Source organism: Coloeus monedula (assembly GCF_965178545.1).
Source record: "Coloeus monedula genome assembly, chromosome: 5".
Taxonomy (NCBI): Eukaryota; Metazoa; Chordata; class Aves; order Passeriformes; family Corvidae; genus Coloeus; species Coloeus monedula.
Genome location: NC_138785.1, coordinates 52,646,600 through 52,670,762, shown reverse-complemented (window position 1 = coordinate 52,670,762; position 24,163 = coordinate 52,646,600). Strand labels below are relative to the sequence as shown.

General features: G+C 38.0%; 1 protein-coding gene across 2 annotated transcripts; it reads right to left on the bottom strand.

Moving 5' to 3' along the window:
• Positions 1 to 891: 891 nt before the first annotated feature.
• RELL1 (RELT like 1) lies at positions 892 to 23,221 on the bottom strand. Of its 2 annotated transcripts, XR_014226436.1 has the most exons (8): positions 23,063 to 23,221; positions 12,698 to 12,937; positions 10,887 to 10,958; positions 9,549 to 9,606; positions 6,723 to 6,962; positions 5,868 to 6,055; positions 2,285 to 2,554; positions 892 to 1,717 (listed from the first exon to the last, which is right to left on the bottom strand). XR_014226436.1 is itself a non-coding variant. In XM_082282561.1 (7 exons), the coding sequence occupies exons 1-6, from the start codon at positions 23,148 to 23,150 to the stop codon at positions 5,875 to 5,877; spliced, it is 879 nt and encodes a 292-aa protein (XP_082138687.1). In that variant the 5' UTR covers positions 23,151 to 23,221; the 3' UTR covers positions 892 to 2,554; positions 5,868 to 5,874. The 2 variants fall into 2 exon arrangements, 1 of the variants encoding a protein (XP_082138687.1); XM_082282561.1 differs by having other exon boundaries at positions 892 to 2,554.
• Positions 23,222 to 24,163: the final 942 nt, after the last annotated feature.

The following is a 24,163-nucleotide window of genomic DNA, read 5'->3' as shown; positions in this document are numbered from 1 at the left end:
ATTTAGATTGTGCAAAAATTAAATTTCCCTCAATGGGTGAAGGCTGAAGGAAGTCACAAGCAAGCTTAAGAATCAATATTTTTTATTTACTGCTTGGTAGTAAAAAAGTTGTATATAAACTATTTTGTTAAAAATACATTTGATATGCAAATTTAGGAAAAGCAGACTAATATGGCAATATCCATATCCCTACAAAATAGCAGTGTAGTGTTAAAGGCAATAAAACAGGCACAGTTTCTAAATCCTCTCTTAGGTAGCAATGCATAAATTCAATTCTTGCACATATCAGGTCTTATAATACCTTACATAATTACTTTATACACGTAAACAACTCTTTACATACCCAACATCCCTTTTATTCTACGCATTTTCAATGGAATCAAACCAGAAACTACTTATTAAAATAAGTAAAAAAATACATATACTGTTTAAACTTTCTGACATCCTTTTGACATTTATTTGCAGTACTAACCCATCACGTAGCAAAATACACAGTATCAAGAGAAACTGCTCTTTTTTTAGAAAAAGCTTTGGGGACAGTCTGTAACTGTGTATCTTCTTTCTGAAAATTATTTGAAAACCACTGTTCTCTCCAGTGCTCCCTTTTTTCAGTAACATTTTATACTCACAGCTATCAATCTCTTGGAAACTGAAAGCTAATTACTACAACCAATACTAATTAAATCTTCTAGAGGTATTCTTCACACAATCACGCGAAGCTTAATGTATGCCTATAAGATGAGGTTGGTGTTTATATTGTACTTAAATACTGAAGAGATTTCACAAACTGAGTTTAAATTTAAGGGAACAGGGATGCTGAACACTGAAGTTAGAGTCCTGGCCAAACAGTTATTTTGGGTTCTCAAGGACAGACAATTATCTCTAAAAATATCCATTTCAAAAAGAACAATAAAACATTTATTATTTTCAAAGTTTGGTTGTGTAGTAGTGGGGTTTTTTGGCAAATGTAACATCGCTGAAAAGTACATATTTATAGGTCCAGTCAGTATCTTGGGGATACACATAGAAGGAAGACCATCAGCAAGCAGCTCATACTTTCAGCAAGAGTGAAAAAACTTGATGTTTCCTGGCAAGACATGGGAGTAACTAATACACAAGCAAGAAGAGTAATTTTGTACACACTGATTGTTAAACACTGCACAAATGAATGAAGAAACACAATTTTCAGATATGAAGGAGAAACACAGTTTAGAGCACTTGCATTAAAAAGACTGAAGGTATCAATTTAAAAGAAATCCATTTCAAAAACATACACTGATTTTCATTGAGTTCATAAAGTAGACTAAGTTACAGTTCTCAGAATATAGTGCAATCTCTACTAAAATGCATTACATTAGAGTTTATATTCTGAGGCACTCAGAACAATCGATCTTTTTCAGTTTCTATTACACAGAAAAGTTTGCTGAAGTATTACAGATATTTCCCTCCCCAAAACAAGTAACAGGACAAAGCAGAGATCATAACTAGATACAAAGAATTAACATCAAATATCATGGTAATTTTAGCCTTAAGTCACACTTAAAATATGAAGGGAGTAACAGTGGGTTAAGATTTCGGTGCCAATGAATACAGCTACCCTCAGTCCAATAAAGCCACTCTGAAGCACTTTAGTATATATTCCATAAATTTTTTAATGCCAAATATTCCATATCCTTATCTAAGGGTTGAAATATGTTGCCTTAGCTTAATAAGGAACCTGTGGGTAAGAACAAAAAAAAGAAAAGCAAAACTATTAGGCACTCTTCAAATACGAGTGAGCAGTTACAAGAAAAAAGGAGAACAAAAGGCCTTGAGGAAAGTAACCTCACCAAGAGCTCATCCAACTGCACAGGAAAAGATGCTCTTCAGCCTATGTTAAGTAGCAAGGCAGAGGTATGGGTCTGGGGAACAACAATTTAATTTAATTTAATCTGCGTATAATTGAACTAGTCTCTGCTGTGAAGTACCCTGCATAGAGTTCGAGGTCTTATGTACTAAAGGCACATATGGAGATTTGGCTGACATAATTATTTCCTTGTATGTTTTACTTGACTACAAACAAGTACAAACAGATTAAAAGAATATTTTCATCTTTCAAAGGCTGGCTTTTATCTTCAGCAAACACTTGTCAATTCTGGAGTGGGCAGAACAGAGAAAAATCCAGATGGACCACTGGGGTGAATGCAGTTTATCCACGACGTAACTGTATTACTCTTAACATTGAGCTCATTAAAAATGCTTGTCTAAGTACAAAAAAAAGTTTAAGACTTGATAAAGCTTTTACCTTTCCTGTCCAAAAACTTGTATGTTTGTTTTCTTTCCAAGATGAAGCCATTCGTTATGATGTCCACACAGTTCAACAGTATTTAAGTGCCTAAATCTTACTATTTTACTGGTCAAAAACCATTAAGTATTTAACCTTGCAGGAATGACATCACAGAACTTGTAAAATGCTACACTGCCATAAATACATTTCCTTAAATAGTGTGCATCTCTTGCAAGTTTTCAATTTTCTCCAAAGTGCTTGCAGACAATCTTCTTATAAAAGTTCCACCTGTAAGAGAAGAAAACAATTCTAAAAATAAACCTAAATAGCAAAATTAGTTTTAGTATGGACACACCAATTAAAAAGTTAGCAGGTGCTCTGAAATGGAAAAAAAAAAAGCCACAACTGCATGAAGTAGCTGCCATGCATTCCAAGTTTAGCATGTGAAATCCTAAAGAGGAACTAAAAATTGATCTAGTACTCTTGAAATGCATGGACAAACACATGGACAAACTGACAAATCACACCACAGTGCAAAGCACTAGAAATGGAAAATGTTACATAGCTTCAGTGTACCGGTACCAGTTTTTGTTTATCCAGTAGCTTAAAATGGATGTGCAAGAGCTCAACTCAAAGTTTTGATTTCAGTTACCAGCTGTGTATCTACTACTCTTTTTATGAGCCAGTAAGCGTATTCAAAATAAAATTAACTGATGAAATGGAGTCTGCTGAGAACATGGACCTTGAAGACATAGAGAAAACGTGCCACAACTTCAAATGATGTAGCCAGCAAGACACTAGATAAGCTGAAACACTGTACAGGTCACTTCAAAACATGTCAGTTTAGGGGAAAAAAAACCCTGGACTTGAGAGTAGCAGTGAATACAGGCAATCAGCAATGCTACTCTGTTCAGCGACTGTCCAACTCAGGAATTCCACCTCACACAGGAAGTCTCAGTAACAATGGTTAAAGTCAGCCACAAGACACAAATCTACTGCCTCTGAATGACAGAAGAACCTTTTCTGGAAGCAGTTAAACACACATTTATGTCTGCCTTCTTCCTCTGCATCTGAAGATCTGAGTCAAATCCCCCCAAACAATAACCTTTAATCAAATGTATAGACTAGAGGCACAGAAGTCTTAAATGCTGTTTATCTACTCAGTTTCAGTAAACTGGGCTACAATAATTTATTAGAAGTCTGAAATAAGTAGTTGAAGTAAAGCTCTAACTACTACCTGTTTACACATGAACAGCTTCTCATGCCAGTAGACAAAAACTGCTCTAGAACCATGCTAGGGAACAGAATCATACACTTTCAAACAAGATCTGTTTATTTTTCCTAGTGCACATCAAACCGACCTGGCTGGTTTCCTGGATTTACTAAATAGCTCTGTTGGACTGCAGAGACCATTAAAATATTTTGCTGAGATATTTCTCTGCTATTAGAACATTTGTCTTCAGAAGGGGAAAACCTTTAATCCTAAGGGAAGTTCTACAATAAAAAGCTGCCATAGATGGACAATTTTTTTTACAGCTTTACTATAATACCTCTGTAGAGAACAACTTATTTTTAAATTAAAGTAGTAATGGTTCAAATTTATGAAACTTTTAGATAATTACAGGGAACATCTTTCCTATTTAGGAGAGGAAAGAACAAATTAGATAAAAAACTGGACTACAAAACATTTTGAGTGATTTCAAAATGATACAGTTTTTTAAATCAAAGTGCACAAAAACTTATTTTCATATATGCCCTATTCTTTCTATTTCTCATACTTAAAGAGAAGATAACTAGCTTGCCTTTAAGTAGAATAAAAAATTCATATTATGAACAATCTGATGATGTTCCCACTAAAGATATAGAGAAGAAATAAAAATAGTCACAGAACTAACAAAACAATTAGCTGGGCATGGAAATGCCAATCCAGTGAAGGGAGATGTTATCTCCTATTGCATTTAGCTAATATTGATTTTTAAAAAGGGAAGAAATAGAAACCACACCAACATAAAAAAAACCCTGAGCACAAGGACATTATTCTGAATCAGAAAATAAGAGTGCAGTCTGCCTTTCACTGACATCTGCAGATCCTTCACAGATTATACTACAACAATGCAACAGCAGCCACTAGGCAGCCGTGATTTACCAAAATGTGTTACAGAACAAAGGGAAACAGCAGCACGTCGGCATAGACAAGCATTTGGCCAGTCTGCTCTTATATATGTCCAGCAACAAAGATGCTTATTCCAATTTCTTAATTTTTGAAACCTGAATTCCACCTTCTTGCAATTTAGCCTATCATTTGTCTTCTTATTCACCGGGGGGAAAAAAAAAAAAAAAATCAATTTACTTCATTACCCTCCATAACTTTTTTAATATTTGGAAGCATACCAAATCTCCAAGTCTCTCTTCCTCTATAGCAATGGCTCAAAAAAACCTTCATATAATATAGTGAGACACAGTGAGATATAAAGGCCAGACAAATACACTCAGCTTAGTTCAACAGTCAAACCTGTGCTGCCAGTAAGGGTTGGGAGGAAGTACCCCACTGCATATCAGCTCTCTACTTTAACCTCAAGACACTCAAGGGCATTAGAATCTTGTTGCTTTTCTAAATAGACCCAATTTCCTCTTATGCATTTCCCTCTTCCGTTTGAAGTTACCAGTAGTTTGACACAACATAATTTTATCCTCTCTCTCAGCATACAGAGAGTTTGGCACCATGCACTTTGTGCACTTCCTCCAGTACCTTTACTGTGTCACCCCAGAACCTTTGTTCCTCAAGGGTCAAGTCTGAATTTTGAATCGCATTTGTGTAAAATTACCTTTCCCCTCCATATCATCCACCAGCATGTCATCAAACAGAGGCAAACCATATTCACTTCCAGGGTTTTTTCCCCCCCAACTATCTAAACTGTTAAAAAAAAGCCACAGTTAGGGTTGCACTTCAAAACCATGCCAGACGTGTTTTTTCACATGCATAATAGAGTAATTCAAGCAATTCACTGAAGTTTAACGACTCACAAGAAAACCCCAAATGCCTGGCTTAGTTAGATCCCTGTGAGACCAGAGTTTCATGTCTCTCCATTGCCATTAGTCAACGCTCCACAGATCTATCAGAGAAGTATCTAGTAAGCAACCATCTTATACAAGCATGCAGTACAAAGCAGCAAGCATAAGGAAGCAGCTGTAGTTATTGAATAACTGTAGTTATTCCAGTGATACAAGTGTCAGTAGCACTTGTTTGTTTCGGGCGATAAACATGCTGCCACTAAATCTGAGCCATTGTTTATTGCAAAAAAATTAACATGCAGACATTTTATCTGTTGGACTAGTGATGCCATACCCACAAAGAAGTTTTTATTTCAAGACCTACTCTAATTACAAAGTTTAGATAAGACTTTGATGGATAAAAAAGCTTTTATTAATTTATCATTCATTGAGTGATAAAATGTAATTTTTGCAGACTCGTGTAGAAAATTTTGAAATTGAAAGACAGGTTTCCACACAGAACTGATATTTTCAATTTTACTGATTACTTTTATGTATTTCACAACATAATACTTTCAGTATGAGTTCCAAACATTAAAATGTTTGATACCTGCATTTTACTCCGAGCTTCTCCTCTCTTGCATTTCCTGTTTCACAGGTGAGGCAGGTGCTTCGCTGACTTCCTGTTTCACAGGTGTGGCAGGCATCTCACCATTGACACTCTCCACGCCAGTAACGGACATCAAGCTTTTCCGTTCTTTGGAGTTTGACTTGTGATCCACTTTGGTGACTCGAAATCTGAGGTGAGCAAAAGAAAGTTCACTTGTATTTCCCCAGAGATCAGTCAGAACATTCTCAGGACCAATAGCATGGCCAGGAACAAACTTTCAGGTCCCAAGAACAGGATGTCAAAACAGACACAGTCCCTGCTTCACTTCAGAGCATCTTCTTTCCTATTACCTGCAGGTATTTCCAGTACTCACTACTCCTGAATCACACTTTCTCAGGCAATTGTGTTTTGAAGCCAGAATCCACAGATTGCATACCACTTCTTGCAACAGCAATTTTCAAAGACAACTACAACATAAGGTAGGAATTAAAAATAACAAAGAGAATGAAGTGGTTTCTATAGCCTCACACTTACTTGAGAAACACCAAATTCAGATAAATTTATTAGTATGCAGTTCTTGTTTCTTTTTAGCCTGTATCAATCAAGCAAGAGCCTTAGATTTATACCCACCATAAATGTCCATCTTTTTACACAATTCTTAAAAAAAAAAACAAAAAAAGAAAATCGAAAATCAGATTTACTTCTTCCAGAAATAACTTCAGTCTAATAGTAACAAGGCTATAAAAAAAAAATCACTGATATTATAAACAGAGCAGAATCAGTGAATATCTGATCCAACACCAGCCACTGTAGCATTCCTAAGAGAAGTACACAACAAAAGGACCTAAGCCTTACCTTCCCACAGAAAGGACTGTAACTTCTCCAATACGACTTCTTCTGTTCTCTTTAGATTTTTGAGCTGGTTTTATAAGGTGCCATCGTTTGTGACTACAGCGAGTACAAACATCCTTTTCTACCACTCCTCCAACAGTATGGAAGTGATGGCCTTTGCAGCTGTGTCTGAACGGAACAACACCCGGTGACAAAGGAGTCCCCGGACTCATTGGACTCTCAGGAGAGGTAGGAGATAATGGGCTGTAGGAAAAAGAAATAAAGAAAATTTAACATTTACTACAGAATACTGTTTCTCAAAAAGGAAAAAGTATGAAATCCAACCTTCCGTTATGTCTAGTGAATATTTAGTTTTTACAGGGAACATTTATTTGTGAGGATGTCCAGCTTAAGGCTCCCTTCAATAGTGTATTTTATTATCAGAATCACTTTCACGAATTAATTCAGCTGCAATCATGTGGTTAAGGTAACTAAAACAAAAGACAAGGAAATCAGGAGGGAAAAAAATCAGGTTAGAGTAGAAGAGAACGGGTTATATGAATTTATACCGACGACAACATTTAATAAGCTGATTATAGTCACAAAAGAACTACCTTGGAGAACTACAGAAAGTATTTCAGAATTATTACAGGATCTCAAGAAACTCACACAAGAAGAGCACAGTCCCACAATATTGAAAGGGGGCAAAACTAAAATGTCTACCACAATGACAAGAGGAAACAACAGATCATTCTGTTTCAGGGGGAAAAAAATAAAATTGTAAATATCTAGAAAGAAAGAAAAAGCACTACAACCTCCAAAAGGCATTTGAGAATATCTTATCAAACCAATCTGATTTTCTTCTAAAACAGACAAACAGATAGCAGAGATAGAAACCAGATGCACTTTTTTTGGACTTTAGCATCCATTTTGACACTGTCTTGTAACAAATTCCCCTAAAGCAGGCCAGAGATCATGACAGGTGAAATAACTGTAGAGTAAGGCAGCATACCTTGTAACAAAAAAAAATGAAAAACACATACAGAAAGTGATATATCTGTAGTTGCTATGAAACTGGAAAGACACATTAAATGGGGTCTTTTTGGTCCTGATGATATTCAGTGTTTTAAATAGTTCACTGGGTAACAGAATAGAAGAACAACTAAAGTACCCATAGACTTTGGGTCATCCATAGTAACTTGTAGAGGTCAAGATAAGAAATTAGAATGATGAGAGCAGAACATGCATGTGAAAGACATTCACACATACACAAATCTTACTAAAAAAACTGGATGTATTCTAGTAAGGGCAACACAAATTTTCAGTGTTTTAGCAGAAAACCTTTACACAAACCTAGACAGATGATCATTCTTCAGAAAAAGAGGATCATGAGCTGAACATGAATCATTAACTATGTTCTTGCTCAAAAAGGACAACTTAACAGTGGAAATAACAGAAATATAACTTGTGAACCTAAATTTACATTACTCAGCATTAATCATGCCACATCTGATCCCACTGTGCAGGTTTAGAAATGTCATTTCAAGAAAAATACTAACAGACTCTTTGGAAGAGATTCCAAAGGGGAACAGAAAGAACAAATAAAAGAAGTAAAACATGCCAGAGAAGACTGGAGTTACTTGGATGCTTATTGTCAAAATAAAAATATTGACAGGAGATATTTAATGGTCTTCAAATAAACAAGAAAACACTATTAGGGAAGTAAAAGTTGTTCAGCATCTGAAGCAAAGACAGAACTAATGGCTTCAGGTGAGAGAAGTGTAGATTTTACTCAGCCATTACGATTGCTATAAATAGAAAGTTTCATAGTGCACTGAACTTAAAAAAAACTACAGTGGATTTCTACTTAATTACAAAAGCTTCAGGAGTATCTACCAAATTCTGTAAGAGCAATAATTTTTCCTTCCTCCTTACTTTTCATATTTTATCACTGAAACGATGATCTAAAACTCCCAAGACAACATGACACATGCCTATGCAAAAAATTCAAACAAATATTTCTACAGCACCACAGAAAAAATACCTATAGTTGAGAAGAAATCCCTCTGGAAATTCAGGGTTTTTCTCAATAACCAAGCCTCTCACCATTAGAACACACATTTAACTTTGCATACTCAACTCTGTTTTGCTGTAACTATACAGTCCTACTTCTTTTATAGGTAACACAATACTACTTGAACTTTCATCTCCTCTGCCTTGAATATGAACACAGGGTTATATATGAAGAGCACTGAGAGTAGTACAGATACAGCTAAAAGTACTCATGTACAGATACAAGCGCCTTTTCACATGTGACGCATCTACAAGTTCTTTTACACATACAATGCATCTAAGGCAGAGCTGCTTTCTCTACATAATTATCTAAACAGGTGTGCAGTGAAAAAACCTAAGAGATAGGTGAATCAATGTTTATTTCCACAATTATAAAGAAAAAAAGTAAACCAAAAGGAGACACAGAAAGAGGTGTCTCTTATAAGTTAGATTCTATACAGATGAAATGAGTGCTGTTCTGTTCTTTGAAGTCAGAGTAACTTTGGACATAACTTCACCCTCAAGTAAACCAGTATTTGCAGCATCTGTAAATCTTTAGCCCAAAATGCAGTAAAACTGTATCATGCAGCTAAAACACATAACCAGAAGAGCCAGTCACTAAGCCAGGGTATATGTTAAAATTCAGGGACTCAAACAACAGAAAATCAAAGCATTATCCTCTTAGCTGGTAACTCAAGCAAGCGATGTAGTCTTAGAAGTGCTCAGGAAACAAAATCCTTTGAAAGGGTATCTTTTTAGTTGCCTCAGGAAACATGCATTAAAATGAGGAGTAATTACCTTTCAGGTTCAAAGACACTGCTATCTGCTACCATGGCCTTTAACACATCAGCATTTGCTGCAATGAGAATAAACAGAACTCTTAAAAGTGAACGGTTCTAGATTTAGGAAAAAAACAAAACCAAAATTAAAGTTCCTCAAAGAAATTTCATCTAAAAGAAAGATGACTGCATTATGTATATCTCAAAAAAAGCGTAAGAGAAAACCGCAGAAAAAAACCCCATTAATGTAATTCTATTGATAATCTTAACATGAGCTCCTAAAATTGCAGTTCATATTGCACTGAACGCTCCACCCCAGTACACGCCACGAAACACAGCCATCTAAACAAAACTCTTGAACAAGATCTCTGAACCACCTCAGACGTTTAACACAACTTCAGATTAAAAACATCAGTTTAAGTGAGACCTACAAAATGCAAATTCATTATCAGCCAAGAGCTTTCAATTTCTCACTTCTTATCAAAACATATGGGTTACTTAATCCCAATCTCAAGGAAAAACACATAAGCTCAAAGCACTAATAGTCTAAAAAAAAAAAACCCAAACAACAGAAAAAAGGCCCAAACAACAAAACCCAAAAAACCCCACATGCAAACCCAAAACCACCACTTTTCCAGAGGACTAGTCTTCATTCAGAGGTAACTCAAATCCAGTTCAATGGTTAAAACTCTGATTTATACAAATGTAAAAATAAAAGGCTGAATGCTCTTATCCTATAAAAACATCCAGTCTCCTAAACTTTTCTTCTATTGGGCAAATACATTCTGAACTAATCAAGCATTCCATGATGGTGCTTAACTATGATTTTATTTTCTCAGTCACATCTTTCTCTTTATCCTTTACTTTGCAGACACATGAAGATACCACGTACAGAATTCAACATTAGTGCTATGGACCCAATTGTCTCAGTTATGCACAAGCCTCTCATCAGACAAGAGCTGCAAGAATCATTTCAGGACAAGAAGTTTAATCTAGTCAAACATAAAAGTTTCCACAGGCTTTAAACACTACTACTAAGAAAGCAACATTGAGCTTCTACTTCACAAACAAAGCAAAAGGCTGAACCAAAAAAAACCCCAAATACCTAAAGAGTGAAAATATCTGTAGATGCATTACCTGAATTTACCATACAAAACAATTTTCAAGTAAGCAAGAAACTTCCCTATTGTCCTTGAAGCAATTGCCTTGTGAAGACAATCTCAAAGAGCTAAGAATGAACAAATTGGTTATTAAATGAAAGTACATGAACATACCATGTATCAGACTATCTGAAAAAACATACTTGTTATAGAAAACTATCACAAGGGCTGGTAACTTCAATGTCACAATACTATACCTTCATTTTTCATGATGTAGTTAACAATTTGTCCCACAGTGTCACTATTCTCATGCATAGATTCATTCATTTCTGTGCAAAGAAATAAATATGTTGTCAGCATCCTGGCCTTATGAATCAAGAACTGAACTATTTTAAAACAAAATAATGATAAAAAAGTCACAACCAAAACTGAACACACAACAAAAGAAACTACATTTTTAAAAAATGGCAAGATCTGTTGCCATTATGGAGGGAAAGCTTAGATAAGACTTTATCATCCTTATTTAGTAAAAATATGAACACAGGTTTATCCTCTGTACATCAGCCCTAACAAATTCACCTAAGAATTAAATAAGATCAGCATTTTCACAAACATACTTCAAAATTCCTTCTCTAGCTAGTAAGGAATAGACAAACAAGAGGGCAGCATTTCTAATCCCAATAATAGGGAGAAAAAACCCAAAACAAATCGTTAAACTGTCTCAAGTCACTATTCTAAAACAGGTATTATTGGCTTTTAGTATGAGGGGGGATTCAATTTAAGTTTTTCACCACATCTACAAGGACAAAACAATTGATTGATTTTAAAAAAAAATCTGAAAACTTTGGAACAGAATGCACCCATTAACAATATTAAAAGCTTCCCTAAAATAACCTGCAAAGGCTGAAGAAGATTAATGGGGGAACTAAAACAATGAAGAGGCAAAACTGTGCCCTTCCCTAATAATTGCTGTAATACTTTATTTAAAAAATGGGGTTGAGGCAAGTTTGATAGGCTAGACTCTAAATTCTTCTCTTAGGTAGTAAATTAGAGGCTTCCCCATCTCTGTCCCCACGCTTCATCTTAATACCCACAACTTTGCAATGTAACTTAGACACAGCTAGATCCTGACACTGAGGCACAGGGCATGTCCCCATTTCATTACCACACACCTCACTGTCCCACTCGGGAACTAATAGACCAGACAATTCCACTCACTGCACAGATGCCCCAGGCAATTAATGCTTAAGAACACACTGACACATCATTATTGCACCACATAGGTCTACCCTTACCACAGAGCCACTGTCATTTGCACTCATTATGAGCCTACTGAAAGAAATTAACTGGGAGAAAGGAAAAGGCCCAGAGTATTTACAAGTGACTTGACTTTTGTTTTTACTTACATTTTACAAATGCTATACCAGGTTACTGTAGCCTTTCCCACATGATAACACCCTTTTTTTCCCCAAGTAAGAATAGATGGGAATACAAAACAATAAAAACAAGGGCACAAATGAACAAACATTAGGATAGAAACAAAGGTAACTTTAAGAAAAAATTATAAGCAGCAAGCATTACTTAAAACAGAATGAAGATATTCAGTCCAAAGGCTTGGTTTTATAAAGAGAGGTGAGATAAGAATGACAGCACAACAGGAACAAATTAGGATTGCAAAACATAAAACTAAGATTTTAGGCTTTAAATGGCAGCTTTTTGCCACTTCTCAGCTAGCGCTATGTACACTAATACTTTGTTGTTAACAGCATGTAGAATGCAGAAAAATGATCTGGTGACTCCAGCTGTGGACCTGCAAGCAAATATACTGATGCTTTGATCCCTCTGTAAGCTCTTACTTGATGTTAGCAGACTTGCATGGGAAAGCGGAACACTCCTAGTTTTGACTGGCAACGATCAAACCCCAAGTGACATATAATAACAAAAATATTATTTTTAATACTGCTTTGATGTCAAATATAGACACAGAAATGACAGAAGTGTCACAATAAATTATTTCACAGTAGTTGCAATGAACAGAAATAGGCATTTGTTTATTAGACTTGATTACCTATTTTTTCATCAAGTTTTTCTTCTTCTACTTCTTCAGCCTCTGTTGTACAACGATATCCTTTTTTCTTAAGGACATGGCAGATAAGGATCCCCAAGAGACCCATGATGAAGAAAACAGGAACCAAAGCAAAGGCAATATACTCTAGGTGTTCAGCCTTGCCATCATTGCCATCCGTTTTAGTTGTCAAAGTAGTTGTCTGTAAGCCATGGCTTGACAAAACCCCGGGAACCTCTCCATCTATGTAAATCAATAAACACATTTATCACTATACACTGTAAATCACTTGGAAGAATTCAGAAAATTACAAGCATGACCAAATCCCCACAGTGTCAATGCAAGGTACCTTCTGTGATGACGACAACAATACTCTACTGGCTGGGAACTTAACACCAGAAACAGCAGATATTCCCTCTTCACCAAACTATTACAAACATCTAATATCCAAAAAGCCTGCGTGATATTTCTTCAATATAACAGTGAAGTACCAACAATGTTCTAGCCTGACAGGCTTGTAATCTCAAATAGAGGGCTCACATATTTCACAGAAGAGTAACATCACCATTGCTCCTTGTTCACATCTGTGAGCAAAATGCCATACCACTCCTCCAGCCCTAAGTTCATGCAAAATTACCAATAAAATATGGATCCTTCCCTAATATGGGAGTAAATACAGGATTTAATATTGACCCTTGCATAGGAAAAGTATCAGGTGTGAATGAAATACCCTTGATTTTTATTTTTCTTTTGACAGTGGGAATTCTCAAAAGAAAGAGCATCTACCCCTGCTCATCAGAATAAGGTGGGCTCACTCTTTGTTTGTCTCAGATTTGGAAATCATTTTGTATTTAAACTTGAAAGAGGACATGAAAGAATTATTTTTTCTTGCAAAGAATTTAAGTTGAAGCACTGTCACACACTAACTCTATATCCACAATTAAGCACTTTTGTTTCAACTAAGTTCTGAAATTCACAGATGTAAATCCCATGTTATAAACTGGGATTTTGACCTATCAAAATATAGAATATTTACATTAGAAGGGGTATCTAAAGTTCATCAGTCCAAATGCTGCTAACAGCAGCACGGATTAGATCAGGTTTCACAGATAAGCTCCATCTAGATGACAGACATTCCACATTTCTGGGCAACCTCTTCCAATATTAACACACTTTTATGTCCAATATACACAAAGAAACTAAAAACTCAGTACATTCTCAACCATATCAAATATAAAAGTATAAAAAGTTCAACAGCTCAGAAAAATCCAAAATTACATGTTGCATACTCAAAACTTTTGCAAACCCTTAGAGGTTATACACACTCCCCACCCCACATAATAAAGACTTAAACATTACTATCCCAAATATGCAAGAATGCTCCTGCATTTCTACCTTCTATTATTCTCCTCCACTCCAGCCAAAAACAATTTTTTTGAGTAGGTAATAATGACAGCCAGAGAAAGTGTTGGGTTTTTATCCACGTATTTCAAGATATCTTCCATCTACTTGTATTTAAATGGACAAGGAAACTCACAATTAAGCCATTCATCAAACTCACTGAAGAATTGAAGAGTCAAGAGAAAAACATTTCCATGACAGGGACACTTTCACAACACAAATGCCTAGAATAATAATTCTTCCCTTTCAAAAATAAAAAAATGGAAGCCTGCACAAATTTGCAGAAAGAGCGTTATTCCATAAAAATCTCCTGCACCAGCTGCATGACTAAGTTGCATTCAAGAAACACAAGTAAGGTGACAGACAGGGAAGAAAAGTTAAAACTTCAGTTTGGTATTTACCCTAGTTTTCTTTATTCCTCTATAAACAGTAAACCTTTTATTTTAAAATATTTCTGAATTTTTCAGAACAGTCTTGAATTGTCAGTTGAGTAGTATGCAATACACAAGACTTGCTCAAAGTGGAAACAATGGAAATTATTTGAAATAACAACTGATAAACCCCAATTACCACCTAGGAAAAAAAAAGATGTATTAAGTATTTCACTAAAATATTTTTTAAGAAATAGCAGAAATGCAGAAAAATGGAAAGAAGTGCAAGCAGATTACTGAACAGATCTCAAAACTAAACGTTAAAGCAAAAATCCCAGGATATTTGCTTTGGACAAAACCAGATGGTCTAGTTTGTTCTCAAACCCAAAAGAGAAAGCTATTCACTTTTAAGAGGCCAGCAATTCTACACGACTGCATGCAGAATTTACCAACACGTAACCTTTAGAAGCTCCAAAGTATGCCTGAGTAGGACAACTGAACAACATGTACAATTTAACTTTAAGGTTGCAATTGTTTTATACTGCAAGAAAACAAAAGACAGGACAGAGTAAGGGATACAATCATATAACTGAGAAAGTTGATCTTATATGCAGTTTATCTGCATTCTACAAATCTATAATTCATGCTTTAATATACCAAAATATAAATTTTTTTTTTCTAACTCATCAGGTAGCAACAGCAACAAAGTCCCCCACTAATCAACAAAGTAGTCTCATTTACTTTCGAGGCAGGAGAAAAGCCACCACACCAGAGAAGTATTACTTGGATGACTACAACATCTCAGAATCTAAGAAATCCAACTGAAACAGTATACATCACAAGCTCTTAAGGGTATTAATAAATAAGCACCTTTCATGTTCAAACACAAGATTTGAAAACAGGCAGATGCTTTGGATTTTGTTGCACTGTATCCACGTTAAGAATGAACAGGAAACACCTCCCTACTAGCAACAGCCACTTTCTAGTCGAGCTATTTTGTGGAACAGCCACAAAATTTATCCAACTCAACTTTTTAGGTTTTCTGCCTCTCTTTGTGGCACAAGTGGCATGCATTGCCCAAACAAGTATCTATTTTCTCCATAACCATGGCAAGGCAATTCCTACCAAACCTAGAGAGCAAGGGGGCCTTATCACATGGCTAGAGGTCCATGCCTCAGGCTTTCCAAGTTGTGGTTCACTGCAATTCTCCAGACACAAAGTGGCTTTAGGAGGTCCCTTCCCATTCAGTTCTCTGCTACTCCACTCACACTGCTCCTGATAGACTGTAGCCCTGAAAACAGTTTTAAACTGCATTACTGAGATAACCAGGTGTCTTGGGGTGACCTTATGATGTGTATCCCATATCAGCAATATGGGATACACATCATAAGGTCACCCCAAGACACCAGGTTTTAAGAAAAAAATGCCACAAAAAGTCTTCCGTTTTTAAGCAGTCATTTTACTGAATCAGTACAGCCTGAGGTTTGGCAAACTCCTCTGTTAAGACAATCCACTGAGTATGCTGAAGTGGGGAAATAACAGTGAGCAAGGATAGCCAAGTGCACGTAGAACAAAGTTTCCCAGAGTAATTGTAATAACACAGAGCCATAGTCTCAAAGTATGTTCAAACAATAAGGGCAAAATAATTAATTACGTGCAAAAAATTCTTAACTGTGAGAGCAGTGAGGCACTAGAACAGGTTACTCAGGGAGGTTGTGGATGCTCCAACTCTGGCAGTGTTCAAGGCCAAGTTGCATAAGGCCTTGAGCAACCTGGTCTAGTGGGAGGTGGTGCAAGGAGGGTTGGGACTGAATCATCTTTAAGGTACCCTCCAACCACTAGCATTCTGTGATTCTATTAAAAAAAGTATAACGTCCAACACAATTATTTTAAAATCATCAACCTGAAACCCCATCAGCTTGACACAGCCACTGAAAACATAGATACAATTTAACACCATCACCACCCCCCAAGAGAGCAAACTGCCAGGAACCACTGGAGTTGAGATTTCCAGCCTACCTTCTACGTAACACCTGTAAAAGTCTGCATGTTAAGAACCATGGTTTGACTTTCTTTGCTTCCTGTTTCTTTTTCTTCCTACATAATCTCTTTTATGATTTGTGACTTCTGCTTGTAGACTGACATGAAACACCAATGAGAAAACCTCAGTAGCTAAAATCTCATCTGCAGTCTACGTGATGATAATCTAGACAAACGCTCAAAGAATACATGCAGCCCATGCAAGTTGAAAGGAGAATTGTGCCTGTACTGGCATTTTTTCTACTGACAGAACTATGTGGAAAAAATCATAATTTATCAACTGAATACTCTGTAGCATAGATTAGTCTACTAATGGGGTTAAGGTTTACGAATGTTTTGAACTAAGAAGGAAAATATATTTAGAAGTAATTTTTTAGTTTAAAAATTCATTAAATTAACATGGATATTTCAACATACCAGTTTATTTACATAGGCCTATGTGAATTTTTTTGGTTGTAATTAGATACCTACAAATTCAACCTCCCATTAAAATTCAACAAGAAACGAAAAATAGCACAGTATTTTGCTTATTACTAGTAAAACATTAAATCAATAACATTTCTATAATAACAGTTCATTTACACAAAGTTCAGAAACTGCTTGATGCCATTCATTTTTTGTTCAGAGATACAAAAATACAGCTCAAGCAAAGCAAAAATATCCTAGAAGAAATTAACTAGCTGAATCAAATACTTGGTGCTGTCTAACCTTATAAGTAGAGCAAAACACTCAGCTTTTATTAACACCCTACACAGTCTGCCCTCAAAACCCTCAGCAATTATGACATAATGCAAAGCCAAACCCTGAGTACCTGAATTGGCAATATATTTTATATAAGTCACAGCTACATCATTGATTGCACATTCCCTATTCCCTTTCCCTAGAGGCACATTATGCTTATATCAGACCGTTGACAGTCTACCTCATTCTCATGATGTATGATGCTGCTTCTCAATGGTTTTAATCAGGCCATAGCAATCTTCCTTGACTTGAGTCAATTCACAAAAGAACTGACTTGTTTCACTGCTTTGCTGTCCTGGCATTTTTATACACCAGTCATTGTATACCAGTCTACATAGGAAAATTGCTTGAAGATGTAATCTAAATGAAAATATTGAGGAGTGATATTCAGCACATTTAGTGATGCTTTAGCTCTAACTAATAAATTGCACTCATGCTACTAAATCAGATCCCATGTACTCATTTGCTTAAAAATGAATATACACCAAGTATTGTAATTGAGTATTGCCTGCCCTTACTTAATCCTTACCTAAGAAGTAAAATATAAAGATAGGCAACCTCAGACAAGTCTTTTGGTTCTAATCACTGTTACTCAGATACAATGGTAGTATTCTTCCACCTCAGCAATTGCTCAAGACAATTTACAGCACCTTCAGGAAACAGAATATGAGAGGAAAAAGTCAGCAGATAAATGAAGAACTACTTCGTCCTTCATTAAATTGCAATTTTTACATGGCCTAGACAAACTTTTCATAAAGCACATGAGAAATTTCTAGAAATATTTAATCTTAATCCTGTCTTGCTTAAAGGACAACTCAGATTCTTGAAAAACAAATCCTTTTAATTACCAAGATCAAAACAGTTTAGTTCTTATACTAGCAATATACAACTCAGCATTAAAATAATGCAGTTTTTCTAAATCTCCTACACTACACCCAAGTATAATCTACATCCATCTGATAATGTCAAGCACATTCCACTTGTTTTTGTATTATTAATTTACAGAAAGTGGCCTATGAACAACAATGTAATCTTCTCTCTGCTGTACCACTAAAAAGTCCTATTTGGTTGCTCTGGATTTTGCCCATTATGCCCATGCCATTTATCTTTTATGGCACCCCTTTTAAAAAGGTTTGTTTACCTGTTACAAATTTGATTATTCTAGCAATCTACCTGCTAAAAATAAATACATATGTATTCACTAACTTCTTGTCCATAAAGTTTAAGGAGTTACAGGATCATATTCCCTGCTTTCAGGCATGAAAATGAAACACAGATATCAATCTCACAGTACATGGAAACAAACTATTGTTGACCTTAATGCTAATTAATATTTAAACAAATTAAATATGATTACACACAAACTAGTTAAGTACAAGACAAATGAAATACTACGCTATGGCACACAGTCTGTTAAAACATCTCAGCTAAGCACAGCTGGAAAACATGCCTCAGTAGCAACATCACTTCTCCCCCTCCTCACCATTAACGGGCCAGTCCACCCATGTGCAGAAACAGGGCAATCACTTAAGGTTCAAAATAATTGGAAAATTGTTTGCATGAGTGGGTTTTGGTTCTTTTGGGGGGTTTTCTGGCGCTTTTTTTGTCTTTTCCTTTCTTTCATATATGGATCACCTCCGGTTCAATTCATCACACAGACCTACACACTGCTGCTAAAAGGGCATAATCAAAGCATTGCTTAAGCTTTTTGTGGCAATGCCACAATGAGAAATGGTCAGGCAGACTGTGACACCAGCTCCCCCTGCAAGGAAAAGATACTTGATGATGATACCTAGTGCTTCATCCTCTCCTGGCTCTAGAGCAAGTGTATTTTGAACTACATTAAATACTAATGACACTAAGTTCTAAATCAGTTGTATACTTTCATTTGGTACCTTCAACTTACTCAAGAGATAAAGCATTCTACTAGAGCTGCACTAAAGGTTTCTATTATCAAGTCAAATTTAATTTTTTTAGATTCTTAATTCAAGTGCTCAGCAGTGAAATCATTTAGGTAAATCATTTATTCTGACGGTAATCATGTACCCATTTAATACACATCTTTAATTATTTTACCGACAGTAAATTTAACAAGAACAGTTTGATGCAGCTTCAAATTAACTATACTTTTTATGAGTTACCTGATTTAAATAGTATTTATCTATTGTGGACACTACAGTCAAATTGCTTTCGCAAAACTAAGCCGATAAAATTACTAGCAATTTCAATCACAAAGACAAAACATATCACTGCCCAAAACACATATACAAAAAAATAATTAGGAAACATTAAGGCTTCTCTGCCTTACTAGTGAGGTGGTAGCTACACAAGAGAGCAGACAAACTAGAGAAGTCAGTAAAGAAGAGGTTAAAAGAAGTTTATTTTCTAGAGGAAAAAAAACCTTAAGTGAAGAAAACCTATTGCCTACCACTTGCTTTGTCTATTGTTCAAGGAAATTGTACTTCAGGGAATATGCTTAGAGTGAGTAACAAAGAAAAACACCTGTCATCGAAGAAGAACATTCAACACATTTGTAAATTCCACTTAATTTCTAGCTTCCTTGTAGTAATCAGAACCTACTACCAGAAGTGAAATAAGCAGGAAGTGAGATGACAAAAAGGAAGCCACATGATGAAAGAACATACTGACAACTAGTAACACACTGCCAACTGCCTTAGAGGTTAAGCAGGGCTGATTAAGAACAGATCTCAAAACCTTTATTAGATCTGTCAAAAGCAGTGTCTCAAGAAAGTGAGCAGAAGGACCAGCCACGTTTCTTTAAAGCTCATTCTAAGTGCACCTACATTGTGAACACCAATAATAAGACACGGGCATCAAGTCTCAGGCATGACCTACCTGAACATAATACCAAACAGCATCCATGGTACCCAACACCGAGCTTTTCATAGTAACTCAGGATGGAGCCTGCTAAGAGTCCTTACATTAGAGACAAAGTCTCTGGCTTACCAAAGTCACTACAAAAATTTTGACTGTAGGCAAATTTTGCAGTAGGTCTGGAAAGAGAGCTTTTTACTCTGAGAGGCAAGTCTCCGCACTGACAAGTTCTTTACTAATGCCAATTTTTTCTGAACTACACACCCTATCAATAAATTCAATAAATTGTCTGTAGAAAGTTTTAGGCTGGCTTCTCTGAAAGCCTGAGGGTAGGGTGGGGATTCAGAAAGGAGGTACCTGCTATGTAAGGTAGGTCCTACTCACACCAAAAAAATACAGCTAAAAGTATTACTGTATAATGCATATAAGACTCCATAATTTTGAGTGCTGAAATAATTGCAATAAGCATTGCAATTCCCATACAGCCAGAGAGAGCTTGTTAGGGAAGACCAAACCTAATAAATCATCAGTCGCCACACACCATGAAAGTATCTGACATTATCTAGAATACAATGAAAAAAAAAATAAATTAACAGTATATAGAGCAGTTTTGTCCTGTTGAAAAAGGGAAAAATTTAAATATAAAGGGAAGTGACAGATTTAGTCTCTTCTTTGTGCAACACAATACGTGGTTGATAATGCTGCATTAGCATATACAGAGACAAAAAGCTTATGGTTCACTGTTTACCACTACTAAATTGCAGTGCTTATGGTGTAATGGCTTTGGTCACTACTTGAGCAGCATAGAGCTCCTATAGCAAAAATAAACAGAACTGGTGCTTTACATTTGCATTTCTGTTGGAAAACTGTTCCTCAAATTTCAGTTTTCAAATAAAACACACCCTGCAAACAGCTACAGTACATTTAATAAAGCACACTTCACCAGTATGGCCATTAAAAAGCAATGAAATAAAATCCTTCCTGGAGACATCAGCTATTTAGAACTATTGCATATCACTGAATTTGCAAGTGCAATTGGCATCTAGTGTGCAGCATTAAATGAATGCCACCAGGCACATTATATCAATGGACTTATGCAAGCTAACAACAATCCTCACTGGTTTACAGGAGTCAAAAATCAATTTTAACCCAAACCAATATATCTCTAGTGTGAAGAGGTATACTGTGATCTTGAGATACAGAAGATACGTTGGCAGAAAGCATTTGTAAAACTCTGAGAAGAAAATTCTTTCATAGCTTTTGCATCTCTTGCCAGACTTGCCAACCTTTAGCTTAAGTACAATCCTATTCACCTAGATACACTACTAAATTGCTGCTATAGTTATTAAATCTTACAAATGCACATAGCATACCAAGAGTTCTCCACCCACATAACTGCCTTCAAGCCCAATAAAGCAATCCTGAGTATAAACATTTGTAAGAAGTCTGTATAAGCCTACTTACACACATCCTTTCATTTACTAAAACATCTGTTTACAGCCTCTTCAAGATACCAGTAGTAGGTAAACTGTACAGTAATCACAACACGTATAAACATGCAGTAACATGCTTAAGTAACAGCCAAAGAGCAAATTGGTTAACTGTTAAAAAAAAAAAAAATATGGTGATGATCAAGAAGAGAAGAAAAATCCTCAACTTCTCTCCTCCTCCTACCTCTGCACAGAAAACCTCAGGTCCTTAGATAGCAGCTACCACTAGCTACCAGTCAACACAAATAGGAAATTCAAGATGCTTAATGGTACTTATTTCTTTCCACTCTCCTGAAGCATGCACTGGACAACAAGCCTTCCATTCTTCTTGCTTTCAGAAAATAAACAGCAGGCGGTAGTTACCTCGAACCCTTCTGATCAAGCTTGCCCGCACCAAGTAATATACAAATACACAAAAGGAACCACAGAAAGACAAGAAACACTTCTGGATTTATTGTTTGCTAGTAACTATGGCCATCTTAACCGTTTCCACTAAGTTGAAAGTTTACTCTCAAACAAGCTGGTACACTCTTACCCATGTCATACCGTCCAAAAGTAATATAGCTGATCAAGCTGAAAGTGGAAATGCACACCAATTTTTAATACAAGTGTTTGAGCATCACGAACAGTGCACAAAAGAAAGCACTTCAGACTACACAGGCAAGAAATTCGGTTTCACTTTGAGATTATTAGTACCGTAACAGTTGGGGTTAGACATAAACAAAGAAAATGCCATTTTAAACAAACTTCCTCTGGTGATTGTGCGTGTGCGAGGGCTCTTCAGAGTTCTCAAGGGTTACAGTCAACTTTTCACTTCCAAAACCTAAACGCTAAGCCAAGTTTAATCTCAAAAGTGAGGGTAAAATAGAAACAACTTTTTAACGCACTTCTATCTTAAGAGCCATCCGATTCCAGTTAAAGTGAATCAACTACGGAGGAGCTGCCAGACACGAACTCGCATCGCTCATCATCGTTCCTTTTTTTCCCCCCGGCACCTCCGGGCCATAACCGACTACATCAACAGGCCGGGGTGTCGTGTCAGTAAGCACCGTTTGATCGCTGGGAGCACTCGCAGCCCGCGCCGGTTCTCCAGCCCGCCCGAGCGGGACCCGGCAGCGCCCGCCCCGAGCGCCCCCGCCGCGCTCCGCTGACAGGCGGGAGAAACTTCAGCCGCTGCCGCCGCGGAGCCTCGACCTCTTCCCCGCTCGCTCCCCCGGGCTGCCCGGGGCTAGGGCGGAGGCGGACGCGCCCCTGCCGTGCCGATCTCCGCGGGCCCCGCAAGGATTCGAATGCCGGGGACCCCGAGGAGCCAGCGTCGGCACCCAGCCGAAGCAGCGGGGTCAGCCGAGACATCCGAGCGGCTAAGGGAGGCCACACTGCCCAGCGAGGTTGCAGCCTGCGGAGAGCCGCAAGGGCCGCCGGCGGGGAACGAGGGGGTCGCGGATTGAAGCCTCCCACCGCGGCGAAGGACCGAGGCCGCAGCAACCCACCGAGAGCGGAGCTGCTGCCCAGCCAGTCACCCGTCAGGCCCAGCGATGGCGCAGTCGGCGGGATCCCACCGGTCGCTGCCGGAGCCATTCCCGACGCCGTGCCCGCACTGCTCCGCCTTGGCAGCGGAGCGGCCGCCGCCGCCCTGCCCGGCCCAGCGGCAGCGGGGCGCGCCCTGCCCGCACGGCGCCTGCGCGGGGCCGCCGGCCCGAGGCGGTGCTGCTGCGCGGCGCCCGCCCTGCCGGAGGTGCCGTGGGGAACCGCTGAGCTCGGGGTGCCCGTGTCCACCTTTAACGAGATGCGAAGGCGTTTCTTACGCATTCCTGTGGGGATTACCCCGAGGGCGCCCCAGGCATTAGTTTAATATTACAACTCCCAGATGTGGTTTCCTAAGCCCGGCCACCCCCTTGCCCCCAGAGCCCGGTAACCGCAACGCTGGGGGGCAGCGAGAGGGTGAGATGGGCGCGGGGCAGCGTGTCCTAAAGGGCCCGGGGCGGGCTGAGGTGACTTCCTGACGCGTTTGCTTGGCATTGATCGTGTGTCACAGTGGCTCCCGAGCACCTGGGGTGCAATGCCACCCTCATGGAGTTGCCCACGGGGGAGCCTCTCACCCAGACAGGTTTGGGTGTGTCTCCCTTGACACCAATGGGTTTCAGCTGTGGCCAGCGAAGGCTCCTCTCTGCCAGTGCTGCTCCAGGGGCCGTGCTCACCGAGCTGGTGGCTTCTTCGCTGCCAGGGCGTAGCATGGCTCAAGGGCTGAGGATGTATGGCAGGAACAATTGCTCTGCACCAGCATGGAGCCCGTTATCAGAGCTGCATCGAAGCTGTTTATTGTAAGGGCAGGGCAGTGCACCTGCCTCAAGGAGCCATATAAGGGCCCTGTGGAAATTGTTGGCCACCATTGCAGCATTAACACCAGGACACACAAGTGTTTGGAAACAAAATGTGTCCCTTAGCATGTGGGGGCATTGCTTGCACTCACTCTGTTACCTTTTCGTGTTCACTAGGCCTCAAATTCATGCTTTCTTCCTTAAATCTTCACTGTTAAACTCCAGCTTAGTTTTATACTCTGGTAAACTAACTTCCATGCTTACACCTTGGCC

Excerpts from the sequence above, each read along its gene's own strand:
- RELL1 (XM_082282561.1), bottom strand. The coding sequence starts at position 23,150 with ATGGCTCCGGCAGCGACCGGTGGGATCCCGCCGACTGCGCCATCGCTG. Across the intron at positions 9,607-10,886 it reads CTACATCATGAAAAATGAAG|CAAATGCTGATGTGTTAAAG; the intron begins GTATAGTATTGT and ends TTCTCATTGCAG. Across the intron at positions 6,056-6,722 it reads ACAGTCCTTTCTGTGGGAAG|ATTTCGAGTCACCAAAGTGG; the intron begins GTAAGGCTTAGG and ends TGCTCACCTCAG.